The sequence below is a fragment of the Stegostoma tigrinum genome, chromosome 27, assembly GCF_030684315.1.
Source record: "Stegostoma tigrinum isolate sSteTig4 chromosome 27, sSteTig4.hap1, whole genome shotgun sequence".
In the NCBI taxonomy this organism is placed as follows: domain Eukaryota; kingdom Metazoa; phylum Chordata; class Chondrichthyes; order Orectolobiformes; family Stegostomatidae; genus Stegostoma; species Stegostoma tigrinum.
In genome coordinates, this window is record NC_081380.1 from 22,447,289 (window position 1) to 22,462,828 (window position 15,540).

The window sequence follows — 15,540 nt, forward strand, 5'->3', positions numbered from 1 at the left end:
TATATATTTTAACTGTCAAATGGAGCTCTCATATGAAACACTGATTTTAAAAAATGCTTCATTTTGAGTTCCTTGAGATACTGGCTGTGGATCTTACTCTGATTTCTGAGCTCCTGTTTGCTGTTTCTGTGCCAGTGTGAGCTATCCTGCTGCTTGGAATGATTGTCTCAGGTGTGGTTCAATCTATTCACGCAGGGTGAAACCCTCATAACAATCTAAATTTAACTGGAACTGAACAAAACAAAAACAGGGATCATTGAGGGTGTTTCAGCTTCAGATCAAGTACAACAGAATTCATACTCCAGCTGCTGGCTGATTCCCAGTGTGAGTAATAGGTTACTGCCTGTAACTAGCATATCATCCCATCCATAATGATATTACAGTTCTGGTTTTCCCAACAGCCTTGACATGAAATACCAAGCCCTACTTTCAGGGAAGCCCTTGCTGTAGGCTTTGCTTTGTTGAGCATTTTCATTGGAATGAGAAACTGCTTAATTGTAACCTTGAGCCATGAAGAGGAAGGGAAAAAGATTGACTTGGTGCAAGACTCAAGAACATTTGTCTGAGAGACTGGCCTTTCTCACCCCCTACCCAAATGGCTGCAGCCTGTTACTATTTGCCTTCTATACTCCTTACAATTCTGTTTGCCTCCAATAGGAAGGATGTTATTAAACTGGAAAGGGTGCAATAAAAGATGTTACTGGAACTGGAGGGTTTGACTTATAAGCAAAGGTTAGATAAGCTGGGACTTCTTCCCTGGAGCATTGGAGGCTGAGGGATGACCTTATAGAGGTTTATAAAATCATGAGGGGGATAGCTAAAGCAAATAGCCAAGTCTTTTCCCCAGATAGGAGGGAGTCCAAAACTATGGGCTTAAGGTGCGGTTGTGGTGAGTGAGGTGTTGATTTAAAAGAGCTGAGGGGCAATGTCATGCGGGGGATGGTGCGTGTATGGAACGAACTGTCAGAGGAAATACTAGTGGTGTGTATAGTCACAACAGGTGTGAAGGGATATGGGTCAAACACAGGAAAATTGGACTAGTTCATTTTAGGAAGCCTGGTCGGCATGGATGATTTGGACCAAAGGGCCTGCATTCGTGCTGTATTACTCTGTGTTTGTGCCCAGCTGTCAGGTGCATTGCAGAGATAGTGGGAACTTCCTTTATAACAGATGGAAGATATAGGTTTGTTCGGGCATATTGTGCTGGATCATCCTTTTATTATGGGTGTTTAGCAAGTACCCTATGACCTAGTGCCAATGGCCCTGTGAGAAACTAACCAAGCTGATTGCAAGGCTCCACCATGGCTGCCATCTGCCTTTGCTGCGGATGCTGTGCAGGCAGCTGTGACCTCCCAAAGGGATTTGGTGCCACCAATTAGGCAACAAGCTTACAAGCTATCCAGTCAGGGGGGTCAAAATTCAAAATGGTATTGCATGTGAAATGCGCAGCAGTGGTCTAGGATCAGAACACACACTGGATCCCTGGGCTTTTCTTGAAAATCTGGCCCTGTCCTTAGCCAGACAAGAAAACTGAACCCTCACGTCTCAGACACCTTGGTGACCAATGGAACATTTAAAGCACAACACAGTATCTCTTAGGCTGTTTGGTCTGAGAGGATTTGGGCTCCAGAGATGCCCCCTCGGATGACATTTTAAAATTGTACTCAGACTCTATTCTGACCCCAGTGATTGAAAATCTGGGTATCAATAACAGAAAAATACCTTGTGGACAAAGGTGTACTGTACTAGTACACAAATTGCTCATTGAATGTCTTTTCAGAACTTTGAGTTCTGCTATCTGTAGATAGTCAATTTCATTCAGCGTTGTATAGACCATAGTATGTAAGCAATGGAACCAAAACGAAGTGAAGAAACCTTTTGTTAAATAACAATTATTGAATAAATTATTAATGTTACCAGCTGGCATGTAAGAATTTTATTATAAAGTGGATGGGGTCTAAAAGTTACGCAATAAAATACAAAAGCACACATTATTTATTCTGTGCATTTCAACATGACCATTCAGCAAATGTCATGGGTCTAAATAGGTTATGCAATGCCCTGTAATGGGATAGGCCTCATTAAATAACTGTAAATCCAACAAATGTACTGAAAGGAGGCTGGTAGTTTCCCGTTGGGATGTTTAGAAAATGAAAGAAACATTAAAACCAAACACAGTTCGAACAGGGATGTTGCCAAATGGAGAGATGATGGGAATTAGAAATAGAATGGGAATAAAACATAACTTTCTAACATAGAGTGAAAGATTTCAAAGTTTCACGATTGTTAAGCAAAGATTTGGTACTTTCAGAGTTGTGTGTTAAATGGAAGTGTTACTCAATATTTCATTTTGCTGTGATGGTGACCCGCCAGCCATTGTGATAACCTGTGAAGCCTCAGTCCTTGCAACTCCTGTCTGCTTGCTGTCATAGTCGAGACCAAAAGGAGTGATAGACTTAATGAATCTCTGAAATAGATGAATTGAAACATTAATTCAGACTTACAGTCAGATCTGAAAAGTCTTCTTCAAAGACTGGAAAAATGTTTGAGAGTGGGAAGTTAGTAGGATACAAGCTACATTTTTTGAGTTCATTTTTTTTTGTACCTATCAAGGTGAAAAGTGGCAGTCTACCATCTGGCTCCATTTTCTCCCCTGTGGTCCAGGAACTCCCTACCTACGTCCATGACACCATCCATGCCCTCCACCTCCTCCAGAACTTCCAATTCCCTGGCCCCCAACACCTCATTTTCACCATGGACGTCCAGTCCCTATACACCTGTATTCCTCATGCAGATGGACTCAAGGCCCTCCCCTTCTTCCTGTCCCGCAGGCCCGACCAGTCCCCCTCCACCAACACCTTCATCCGCCTAGCCGAACTCGTCCTCACCCTCAACAACTTCTCTTTCGATTCCTCCCACTTCCTACAGACAAAGGGGGTGTCCATGGGTACCCACATGGGCCCAAGCTATGCCTGCCTCTTTGTAGGTTACGTGGAACAGTCCCTCTTCCACACCTACACAGGCTCTTCCTCCGTTACATTGATGACTGTATCGGTGCCGCCTCTTGCTCCCCAGAGGAGCTCGAACAGTTCATCCACTTCACCAACACGTTCCACCCCAACCTCATGTTCACCTGGGCCATCTCCAACAAATCCCTCACCTTCCTGGACCTCTCAGTCTCCATCTCAGGTAACCAGCTAAAAACTGATGTCCATTTCAAGCCCAACAACTCCCACAGCTACCTAGAATACACCTCCTCCCACCCGCCCTCCTGCAAAAATTCCTTCCCCTATTCCCAATTCCTCCGCCTCTGCTGCATCTGGTCCCAGGTTGAGGCATTCCACTCCCGCACATCCCAGATGTCCAAGTTCTTCAAGGACTGCAACTTTCCCCCCGCAGTGGTCGAGAATGCCCTTGACTGTGTCTTCCGCATTTCCCACAACACATCCCTCACACCCCCCCACCCCCCCGCACCACAACTGCCCCAAGACGATCCCCCTCGTTCTCACACACCACCCCACCAACCTCCGGATACAACGCATCATCCTCCGATACTTCCGCCATCTACAATCCGACCCCACCACCCAAGACATTTTTCCATCCCCATCCTTGTCTGCTTTCCGGAGAGACCACTCTCTCCGTGACTCCCTTGTTCACTCCACACTCCCCTCCGAACCCACCACACCCGGCACCTTCCCCTGCAACCGCAGGAAGTGCTACACTTGCCCCCACACCTCCTCCGTCACCCCTATCCCAGGCCCCAACATGACTTTCCATATTAAGCAGATGTTCATCTGCCAATGTAGTATACTGTATCCATTGTACCCAGTGTGGCTTTCTCTACATTGGGGAAACCAAGCGGAGGCTTGGGGACCGCTTTGCAGAACACCTCTGCTTGGTTCACAATAAACAACTGCACGTCCCAGTCGTGAACCATTTTAACTCCCCCTCCCATTGTCTAGATGACATGTCCATCATGGGCCTCCTGCAGTGCCACAATGATGCCACCCGAAGGTTGCAGGAACAGCAATTCATATTCCGCTTTGATACCATTGGGCTGCAGGGTTCCTATGTGGACTTCACAAGCTTCAAAATCTCCCCTTCCCCCACCGCATCCCAAAACCAGCCCAGCCTGTCTCTGCCTCCCTAACCTGTTCTTCCTCTCACCCATCCCTCCCTCCCACCCCAAGCCGCACCTGCATTTCTTACCTACTAACCTCATCCCACCTCCTTGATCTGTCCGTCTTCCCCGGACTGACCTATCCCCTCCCTACCTCCCCACCTATACTCTCCTCTCCACCTATCTTCTTTTCTCTCCATCTTCGGTCCGCCTCCCCCTCTCTCCCTATTTATTCCAGAACCCTCACCCCATTCCCCCTCTCTGATGAAGGGTCTAGGCCCGAAACGTCAGCTTTTGTGCTGCTGAGATGCTGCTTGGCCTGCTGTGTTCATCCAGTTCCACACTTTATTATCTTGTCTACCAGAGAAGACACTTTTTCACTTTTCGTCTCAATATCGTGTTGAATTTTTCCCATAAATACTAACCCACAAAGGGCTCACAAACCAACCTGGGAGTATTTTTCCCCTCAAACCACGTAGAGGCTCAATTTCCCAATGCTGTGCCAGTTTATGTCAAATTCTAGTTAGTTTTGTGTTTTGATGTTGTCTTCACTGGAAAGTGTGTTGATACATTCATTTCAAAGGTCGTCTTATACCATTTACCCTTGAACCAACAACTGAATTTGAAGAATTTCACTCAGAGGTGAAAAGTCAGAGATTAGGCTCATTGAGATTCCAATCCCTTAAGACAAACTAGTTTGTAATTAAATGGTTTTTATACTGTGCAGAATCAAAAAGGTATTTTCTCAGCACAACACAATGTTTGAGTACAAATAGAGACTCATACCTTAAACAATTTGGGTGAGACATTTCCTTATCCATTTTAAACTTTTGAAATGACCTTCATTTATGTAATCTCACTGTAATTTAACCCTTGGAGTTCAGATGTCGTGTTAGTAAATCTACACTACACTGCCTCCAAGATCATTATATCCTTTTCTCAGAGATGGTGTCCTAATCTATCTGAGGGAATCAAGAATTTTGGATGGTTATTGCATAACTTTATACCTAGCGTCTACAAGGGGGTTGAAATTATGCTACAGCTATACAAAGACCAGCATTCCATTAGCCTTTCTGATTATGTTTTAGACCTGTGCATCCAGTTTTAACACAGGGTTTATTTGGACATCAAGTATCTTTAGACTGAAAATTTGGAAATTGTGACATTGATTTTGCAAAGTATTTTCCCTTTTATGTCCAAAATCTTACATTGAAATCCGTTTACCACAATTTTGTCCACTTATTTTATCAATATCTCTTTGTAGGTCCATGTTCCAGTCTACATAGTCTGGCTGTTGCCTATCTCCGCCATTGACAACTAGTGCTAAGGGCAGGTACAGCCCTTGAGTAAATTGTCCATTTCTTAAAAACATTAAGAAAACCCTCTTTACGTGCAACCTTTTCATATTATATAATGTTGCATAGTTTTATAATTTAGGTGCAGGGTGTCTGTACTTACCAATCCCTTTTAGAGAAGGGTCATAGCATCATTAAAGCATACTGAAATGCCATTTGATCTGCTGAGTTCATGCTGCCTCTCTGGGAGCAATCTAGTCAGTTCTAGTTCTTGCTGATTTTTGCAGTCCTACAAATTTATTTCCCCTCAAGTGCCCATCCAATTTCCTTTTGAAATTATTGATTGTCTCTGCTTCCACCATGCTTGTAGCCTGTGTTTCAAGTCAGTACCACATGCCGTGCAAAAGCAAAATGTAATTTCTCACAGCTCCCCCACATTGACTGTCCAAAATGTTAACTCCAAGTGACTTACCTCTTGTATGATCAGCTGAAGGCGACAGTTTGCCTCAACATACTTTAGTTAAGATTTTCATTACCATCGCTATAGCTAGCAAGTTTCAGTTTCTCCAATTTAATCTTGTAGCTCACATCCCTGCAAACATACTGGTATTTCCCCTCTGCACCATCTCACAAACCTTCACATCCTTCCTCAAGTGTGCTGATTAGAACGGGACCTAATACTTTAGGTGTGGCCTAACCAAATCAAGCTGCAGCATAACCTGGGAGCACAAAAGTTGACGTTTCAGGTCTAGACCCTTCATCAGAAAAGGGGGATGGGAAGAGGATTCTGAAATAAATAGGGAGAGAGGGGAAAGCGGACTGTAGATGGATAGAAGGAAGATAGGTGGAGAGGAGAGTATGGGTGGGGAGGTAGGGAGGGTATAGGTCAGTCCGGGGAGGACGGACAGGTCAAGGGGGCGGGATGAGGTTAGTAGGTAGGAAATGGAGGTGCGGCTTGAGGTGGGAGGAGGGGATAGGTGAGAGGAAGAACAGGTTAGGCTGGCAGGGACGAGCTGTTCTGGTTTTGGGATGCAGTGGGGGGAGGGGAGATTTTGAAGCTGGTGAAATCAACATTGATACTATTGGGCTGCAGGGTTCCCAAGCGGAATATGAGCTGCTGTTCCTGCAACCTACGGGTGGCATCATTATGGCACTGCAGGAGGCCCAGGATGGACATGTTGCAAGGATTCCTTAGACGACATGTCCATCCTGGGCCTCCTGCAGTGCCATAATGATGCCACATGAAGGTTGCAGGAACAGCAACTCACATTCCGCTTGGGAACCCTGCAGCCCATTGATACCAATGTTGATTTCACCAGCTTCAAAATCTACCCCCCCCCCCCCCACTGCATCCCAAAACCAGCCCAGCTCATCCCCGCCTCCCTAACCTGTTCTTCCTCTCACCTATCCCCTCCTCCCACCTCAAGCTGCACCTCCATTTCCTACCTACTAACCTCATCCCGTCCCCTTGACCTGTCCGTCCTCCCCGGACTGACCTATCCCCTCCCTACCTCCCCACCCATACTCTCCCCTCCACCTATCTTCTCCTCTATCCATCTTCAGTCCGCCTTCCCCTCTCTCCCTATTTATTTGAGAATCTTCTCCCCATCCCCCTTTTCTGAGGAAGGGTCTAGGCCCGAAACGTCAGCTTTTGTGCTCCTGTGATGCTGCTTGGCCTGCTGTGCTCATCCAGCTTCACACTTAGTTATCTTGGATTCTCCAGCATCTGCAGTTCCCATTATCTGTGCAGCATAACTTCCCTGCTTTTGTACTCAGTACACCTATTTGTAAAAGGCAGAATCCCGAGCTAATTCCACTCTCAATATGTCCTACCTCCTTCAAAGATCAGGTGCCTCTGTCCCTGCACTCTTTAGGACTATGCCATTGAGTTATGTTGCGCTCCCTATTCCTCCTTCTGAAATGCACAAAATTCATCTCATATCTTACTGTAATATGTTTCATTTGGCACTTGATTGCCCATTCTGCCAGTCTTTAACTGTTGCACTTAATTCATGTCATCCTGATTGACACTCTTCCAAATTTGATATCATCAAATTTTAAAATTTCTCTCTGAATTCCAATATCCAAGCCATTTCTATAACCAAATGTACTGAAATGTCTTTGCATCCTTTTTTAAATAAGGGTGTTACATTTGGCATTCTTCCATTTCCTGACACTACTCTTGAATCTAGGGTAGTTTTGAAGATGATGGCAAGCCCTCACCCTATTTCCACATCACCATTTCCTTTAGTAACTTGGTACAGAACCCATCTGGACCAACTGGCCTATCTATCCTTGGAACTGATAGCCTTGCTGACAAATTCTACTGATCGGTTTTAACTCAATCCATTCATTCTCCCATCTTCGTTTCTGCCAATACTTCGTTAGCATTGTCTTCCATGGTAAAGACAGATACAAATTACTCATTAAATATTGTAGGTTTGTCCTGTTCCTTGAAGAATACATCATTCCTCTGTCTCTAATTGGACCCATCCCACCTTTTGTTTAACATGAACATACTGGGATAAAGTCTCTGGGTTATCCTTTCTTCTAATTGTCATTTTATTATCACATTCTCTTTGCCAATTGTATTTCTCCTTCACTTCCTCCCTTTATATATTATATTTGGTCAGACTTTTGCTTGCAGAATGAATGGATTATACGGTGTTTTCTTTTTGGTCAGTCTTTGGGTTCATTTTATCCTGGCTAGATCTGCTCTCATTGTATTGAAGTTGGCCTTCTTCCAATTTAGATGTTCTACTTTAGATTGCTCTTCGTTCTTGTTCATTGTTAACCCAAACATTTGTAGAATGATAATCATTTTTAATCAAATGTTCCCCACAGACTTTGGTCTACTGGCCCACAGCTGCTCAGCACTGCCTCCTCCCAGTTGGACTGATGACATAGTCAAAGAGGTTCTCCTGCATTTATTTCTGAATTTGCTGCCTGTCCCATTCCCCCAACATTACCCTGAACTATATTTAGGCTATTACAGTGTAAAGGTCAAAGAAGAAAGAAAAATTGGTCAGAGATTAAAACAGCCACAAGGAAAGAAGAGTTTAATTGTTTGATGTACAATTAGAGAGAAGAAAGGCATCTTTGGTGAAGCATTGTAAAGTACTTCATCCTCTATAAGGTGCTAGTGTAGGAGTGACATTGGGGTTGGGGGAGGGAAGGATAACGTACACATCACGATCAATGTTCCTGCCTAGTGCCAACAGACCCTGCTGTTCTTGATGTAGGCGGCGCAGTGGCTTAGTGGTTAGCACTGCAGCCTCACAGCACCAGGGACCCGGGTTCGATTCCTGCCTCGGGCGACCATCTGTGTGGAGTTTGCACATTCTCCCCATGTCTGCGTGGGTTTCCTCCGGGTGCTCCGGTTTCCTCCCACGGTCCAAAGATGTGCAGGTTAGGTGGATTGGCCATGCAAAATTGCCCATAGTGTTCAGGGGTGTGTGGGTTATAGAGGGATGGGTCTGGGTGGGATGCTTCAAGGGGCAGTGTGGACTTGGCCCAAAGGGCCTGTTTCCACACTGTAGGGAATCTAACCAATGTGATGGGGCTTAACATCCAGTAGTATGGTGGCTCGGGGTTAGCACTGCAGCCTCACAATGCTAGGGACCTGGGTTCAATCCCACCTTGGGCAACTGTCTGTGTGGCGTTTGTACATCCTCCCTGTGTCTGTGCGGGTTTCCTCCGGGTGCTCCGGTTTCCTCCCACAGTCCAAAGATGTGCAGGGTAGGTGGATTGGCCATGCAAAATTGCCCATAGTGTTCAGGGGTGTGTAGATTAGGTGGGTTATAGGGGGATGGGTCTGGGTGGGATGCTTTGAGGGTTGGTGTAGACTTGTTGGGCTGAAGGGCCTGTTTCCACACTGCAGAGATTCTACATTTTTTTTAAAACATCCTGTCATGGAAATGTATTGAACCTCCATTTACCCTGGTGTGAGTAGTACCAGGACGACATCCTAGAGAGCAAATGGTTCAGCACCTTAGAGCCACAGAGATCTACAGCATGGAAATCAGGCCCTTTGGCCATGCCGCCCAGATTCCACAATTTAAAATAATCCCACTTGCCTGCATTTTGTCCATTGTCCTTGCATACCTACCCAATTCATGTACTTGTCTAAATGTTTCTTAATTAACAAAATTGTATTCGCTTCCACCACTACCTCTGGCAGCCTGTTGCATACACTCACCACCCTCTGTGTGAAAAAACTGCCCCCCTGGATTTGTTTGTGTCCCTCCCCTCTCACCTTGAACCTATGCCCTCTAGTTTTAGATTCCCCCACCCTGACGAAAAGCTGTCAGCTATCTACCTTAAAGAGGAGAAGTATCCCTCAAGGGTGCACACATCCTAAACAGATTCGCTAACATTACTGTAAGTTTTAAAATTTTCAGAAGTTATCCATAACGTTTGCACTGAGGAAAAAAACAGGGAAGAAATTGCAATCTAAAGTACAAGGAGAAAGTACTGGATGTGTCCAGTCGACAATCAAAATAAGAAAAATCAACTTAATGTTTTTGATATAGGAGTTGGCATCCTCACTTGTCAATCAACTCACTGTTTAGATGCTGGCAATTTCTGCTTTATCATTACACTGACAATGTGACAAACATTCAAAGCAAAATCTGCTAAATTCTCACATATGAAGCAAAATGTGCGACAAACTAAGTTATGATGTATGAATGCACCAAAAACCCCCTTTTGCCATTTGATTGTTCTCAGCCATTGGAGCACAGATTGCAGTTAGGCAGCTCCCCCAAGTGGATGTCTCCTGTAGGTAATAAATAGCACTTTCAAGCTCTTTGAGTGGGGAGCACCATCTTGTTTATCCTTGTGTTGGTGTGTGTTTGAAATGCAAAACTTGATCACAGCCTTTTAACTCTTAAGACTCGCTGCATTTCTGGCTGTGCAGATTTTTAAAAAACACCTACCGTATACTTGTGGTGAATAAAATTGCAAAGAGCTATCCACATATCTGAGACAGCCAGAGTGTCTAGGACAGATGATTGTATTTTTTTTTATCTTCTTCCATTGATGCATTTTCTCCACTTTCCAGTTCTACACATCAAAAATGCTGGAGGTCATCCAGGAGGTTTTGTTAGCCTCATAGTGCGTGGCTAGTCTCCTGACGTTGGTGAAGAGAGGTGGTTGTGGATCATGAGGAACAGCAGCTTTTCAGTGCTGTCCATGTCGGCCAGGATCACAGCAGTGGCACATTCCTCACTTCGTTTCTGACCATCAGCTTTAAAATTAAGGGATCAATCTGATAAAACAAAAACAGTTTTATCTACTTTAAAAAATATCCCCTGGCTGCATACTTGTTCAGAATGTGGCACTGATCATTTTACAGCCTGTTATCTGTCATTGGTGTTTCACTTGGAGCACCCTCAGCACTGACCATGTGCCCAACATGCTGTGCTTGGTCTTAAATCAGTTGGATATCCAATTGCTGCAGGTGAACTCCTTGTGATCTGGCCTGTTTGTCAGCATGACTCCTCTTTTAGCTGAGTCGGCTGGATGACTGGTTTATAATGCAGAGTGATGCCAACAGTATGGGTTCAATTCCTGCCCCAGCTGAATTCCTTCTCAACCTCTTTCCCCCTGCTTGAGGTGTGGTGACGCTCAGGTTAAATCACCACCAGTAACCCATCTCTAATGAGAGAGCAGCTCTATTGTCATCTGGGACTATTGGTGACTTCACTTTTACCCCTTTTCCTGCTGGATTAGGCTGGTGATGGGATCATTCTCTGCTGGAACTGCTTTGAACCATGTCAGCAGAGTTTCTTTGACATTGATAAGCAGTCATTCTCATCCTTTTCCCTGCTGAAGAGAATGTCTGCTCATCAAACTCTTCCAAGATGTCTGCCTTATGCTACAGAATGGTTGACAGCCTCAGGGATGGAATCTCACTTCTTAGCAATGTTTGTTTTTTGCTTCACACCACATGAAGCTTCACAATAGGTATCAACTTCACTTTTTTTCCAGGGAATAGCACTTTTTAAAATTTCTGACAGGTTTAGCTAAATATGAAGGGTTTCACAGAGAGATCTCAATGTTAATAATGGCATGTCTGTGAATTCACATTGTAGGGTCTCCTCACTCCACTCCAAATGATTAGCATGATCAAAGGCCAAGTTGGTCTTGGCTAGTTTGGCTAATCTGGAGCTAATGGTATGGAACTTTAATTTCTCACTATCAACTTTCTGTTGGATTTCCTAGCCTGTGGGATTTCCTAGCCTGCTGGCTAGCTGATTTTTGACACTTCGCAACTTCACTACATCTCAGTAAAACAAGCAAACAGACCTTCAGTTTATCTGATAGGGGCCAATTGTATGTATTAAATACTTTTAATGCAGTAAATTGTCCCAAAGTGATTTGCATGAAGGTTTATGTCAGCAAACAACATTGTGTGTTTTGTGATCATTCTAATTGTCTTTTACATATAGATTACACAAGGAGACATTTTCAAAAAGTAATAAATTTCTGCCGTTAGGGAAATTCCAATCTGCAACCTCCTGTGATTGCATCCCAATGATTAACCATCACGTTGACTAACTAAACAAAGAAAACATATGATCCATCAAGTCAGATATCATTCTCGGATCTGATTTGTCTGATAGTTCCATCAATTGGGATCATAATAATTCACACATTCTTGATATCATAAATATTTGGAAAACTATCAAGCTCTATTTTGAATTAACTCAATGATTTAACCTTCACAGCCCTGTGGTTTACACATTCCTGAAGATTCATTATAAGATTCAACATAACCTTCCCATCCCAGTTTTAAATGGATTACCTCCTCCAGAACTGTGTCCCCTGGTTCTAGATCTACTAAAAAACTGCCTAGAAATGAAATGATAATTAGAGGAGGGTAATGGATGAGTCAGCGATGGTGAGGGAAGAGTTGAAGTTGGAGACAACGTTGATGGAGTTTTGAGCTCCCGTCAGAGCAGGAAATGACACCAAACCCGTCATCAATATACTAGAAAACTAGTTAAAAGTGGCATAGTGGTGATGATGTCGCTGAACAAGCAATCCAAAAGACAAGCCCAATGTTCCAGAGCTGTGGATTTGGACCCCATCATGGTAGATGGTGAAACCTGGAGTCAATAAAAGAAAACATTCTAGAAATCAAAGATAATGGGAACTGCAGATGCTGGAGAACCTAAGATAATAAAGTGTGAAGCTGGATGAACACAGCAGGCCAAGCAGCATCTCAGGAGCATAAAAGCTGATGTGTCGGGCCTAGACCCTGATCGAGCCATCATCTGATGAAGGGTCTAGGCCTGAAATGTCAGTTTTTGTGCTCCTGAGATGCTGCTGGGCCTGCTGTGGTCATCCAGCTTCACTCTTATTCTAGAAATCAAAGCTGACCTCATGCCAATTATCTAAAGCCAATTGTTGTAAAAATCATATGGTTCACTAAATGTCCTTTAGCGAAGGAAGTCTGCCATCCTTACCCAGCTGGCCGACATATCAATCCAGATCCATAGCAACATGAGTTAACATCCCCTGGGCATTTAGGGATAGTAGTACCTCCACTTTGATTGTTTACAGAAGTGCTAGTAGTTTGGAGCTGAGCTGCACATCTGGAGCCTTTCAATGTGGATGTAGCAGACGTGGGGGAGAATGGGGTCTGACTTTGTGGGCAGGGACCAGTAGATCCTGGTGGAGGTGGCAGTGTAGAGGATGGTTCCCCCAGGACCGGAAGAGGAGGCCATGACACCAGTCCCTGCCAGCCTGGTCTGAGGTTACCACCCAGCATAGTCAGATCTCCATGGTCTGGAGGAGGAGAAGCACCCAGAGATGTCAGAAGGTCAGTGATGTTTCCCGCCTCACCAGGGTGAGTGTCACCATCTCTCCAGCAGTTCACACCCACTGTATTTTTGCCACTGTGCCCACCTTCCACCGAGGCTCGTGCTCTTCCACTCTCACTATTGCATGCTGCATCTTCCCCTCACTCATTCTGGCCCACCCTAGACTCCCACTCCATGAACCTTGCATGGCCTCTGTGTTCCCTACTCACTCAGTCAGGATAGCTCCTTACCTTTCCCCCCATCTGCACCTTCACTAACAACTGAGCCAGCCACTTTCACCTCCGTCAATCACCCGCTTTGTCTCATTCCAGTAGCTAACAGTGTACTATAGGGCTGAAGGAGCCTGGGTGGCTGGTGGCGTGCCAGATATTTGGCTGCTCTCTCCCTACGAGGAGAGAATCGTGGCCTTGCAAGTTAAGACCAGGACCGCTCCCTTGGAGAGGCCAAAACCTCCACTTTCCAGCAACTGAGAAATGGGCCTTCTTCATTGTTGTCTTACTCTCGCAGTGCCACCACAGCAGGCCAGAGGTCCCACAAGATGCCTCCTTCACAAGCTCACAGGTTGCACTAGGATAGCCGCCTCCACCAGCTCAGGTCCTCAGCTCATCGGTTGGCTCCATTAACAGGTTGTGGTGAGCATGTCATTGCCATGTTTCCTCATCGGATTGAAGAGGAAACATCCCAGCTCATTGGCAAGGGAAGGACTGCCAGAGACCAGGCACTTGCCTGATTCCAAGTGAGAGAATATGTTGGCCACTTAGGTCATCATCAACATGAGCAAGCAGAAATAGAGACGTGGCACTGGGCAAGCTGACACAAAGGCTGCAGGATGGCAGTAACTAATGTGGTTGGGACCCTGTGCCTCAGGCATGTGAGTGACTGGCATTCTCCATGGACAGGTTGGCATTACCATGGGAAGCCATGTTCAGCAGCCTCTGGATCTGCTGGACGTAGTGCCACTCCATTGCTCTCATCATCGATGCTCACCAATTGTAAGGCAATGGGGGATGAGGGGATGTCGGGTGCCCTGGCTTACTGCATGAGGCCCCTGACCTAGAGATATCTTCGTGCGGACTGCTTTCCTTACACTTTGAGATATGGTCATTTTTCTTGCAGCACAGGCAGTGTATTTGTGCATATCTGAGTGGCACATGGTGTCAAAGTGAGATTAACATGGCACAATGTCTTACATGTCCCGTTAAGTGATCTCTGCCAATAACCAGGACGTCCGGGTTATGTCCCAGGTGGCTGGGTGAAGGAAAGGGAGCTGAGTACTGAGCTGAGATTAGGCAGTAATGAGCAATGATCTCTATGAATAGGCCTCTTGCTACACAATGGTGACAATTCATCTCGATGTCAGGGACTCATTTAGAAAACGTGACCTTTTGTCTTTCCACATCAAGATCTTCAGTCAACATCTCTGACAATTTTTTGCAAATTTCCCACCATAAACACATCATTCAGGGCCTTGGAAGATTCTGCCCAATCTTTTAGTGCAAATGCAAACTTAAAGAGACCAATCTTAGATCATGGAGACATAAGATGTTTCTAACTGCTGTTAAGATAGATTTAGGGCCTATACATCCTGAATACTGTAATGGATTCTCACTGGCTACTGCAACCTTTCACTTTCAGGCTGTGATTTTCAGGCATGGAGTCGGCTAATTTCAAAGTTAAAGCCCAGTGAGGAGCTGCTAAAGTTATATTCAACTCCAGCGAAATTACCCACAAGAGTTCTCAACCAACACCACACTCTTGGCCCCACCCACAGGAAACAGCAGACTAGCAGCTACAGATGACACAGTGCTCTGGGTCTGAAATGCTTCAACAGTTTGCGCTATATTGAATCTTCATGACTACAGGTATGAGCTGATATATTTGACCTGACAGGTGCACACAGTGTGAGAAATGTTAACTGCTCCCAACACACCACGCCCTACCTCCCCTGCATCTCACATGCAAGAGAGGTGTTTTTTTTTAACTAATTCAAATCCATGTACTTACAAAAAGTTAAAAGCTGGCTCTTGGATACTATTTAATCCAATTGTAAATGCCTGTTTATTCAGAAGTGTGAGGCATTTTCTTGGATCAAGCTGGATCACATAAATGAATGCAATTCCTCTGATGCCAATACGACTGACTTTGTCTTAATCCAGAGACCCAGACCTGTCAGCTACAGCGAGATGTGAAATCTGAAGAGGCCTTTCTAGATAAATGTAACATTTCCTTTCATGCAGGATGAAATTACTATGTTATACCTGTGGCATCAGCCAGCCTTGCCAATGTGTGGCTTAGG

General features: G+C 44.9%; 1 protein-coding gene across 3 annotated transcripts in view; it reads right to left on the reverse strand.

The window, feature by feature from the left end:
* Positions 1-1,963: 1,963 nt before the first annotated feature.
* si:ch211-283g2.1 (sodium- and chloride-dependent GABA transporter ine) overlaps positions 1,964-15,540 on the reverse strand; it is a 103,068-nt gene continuing 89,491 nt past the window's right edge. For 2 of the 3 annotated variants that reach the window (XM_048556967.1, XM_048556966.1), the window contains one exon: positions 1,964-2,467. In XM_048556967.1, the coding sequence (XP_048412924.1) occupies positions 2,321-2,467 (147 nt within the window). In that variant the 3' untranslated portion in view covers positions 1,964-2,320. Of the gene's footprint in view, positions 2,468-10,352; positions 10,685-15,540 lie in introns of all 3 variants that reach the window. The other variant, XR_009447343.1, reaches the window with a different exon arrangement.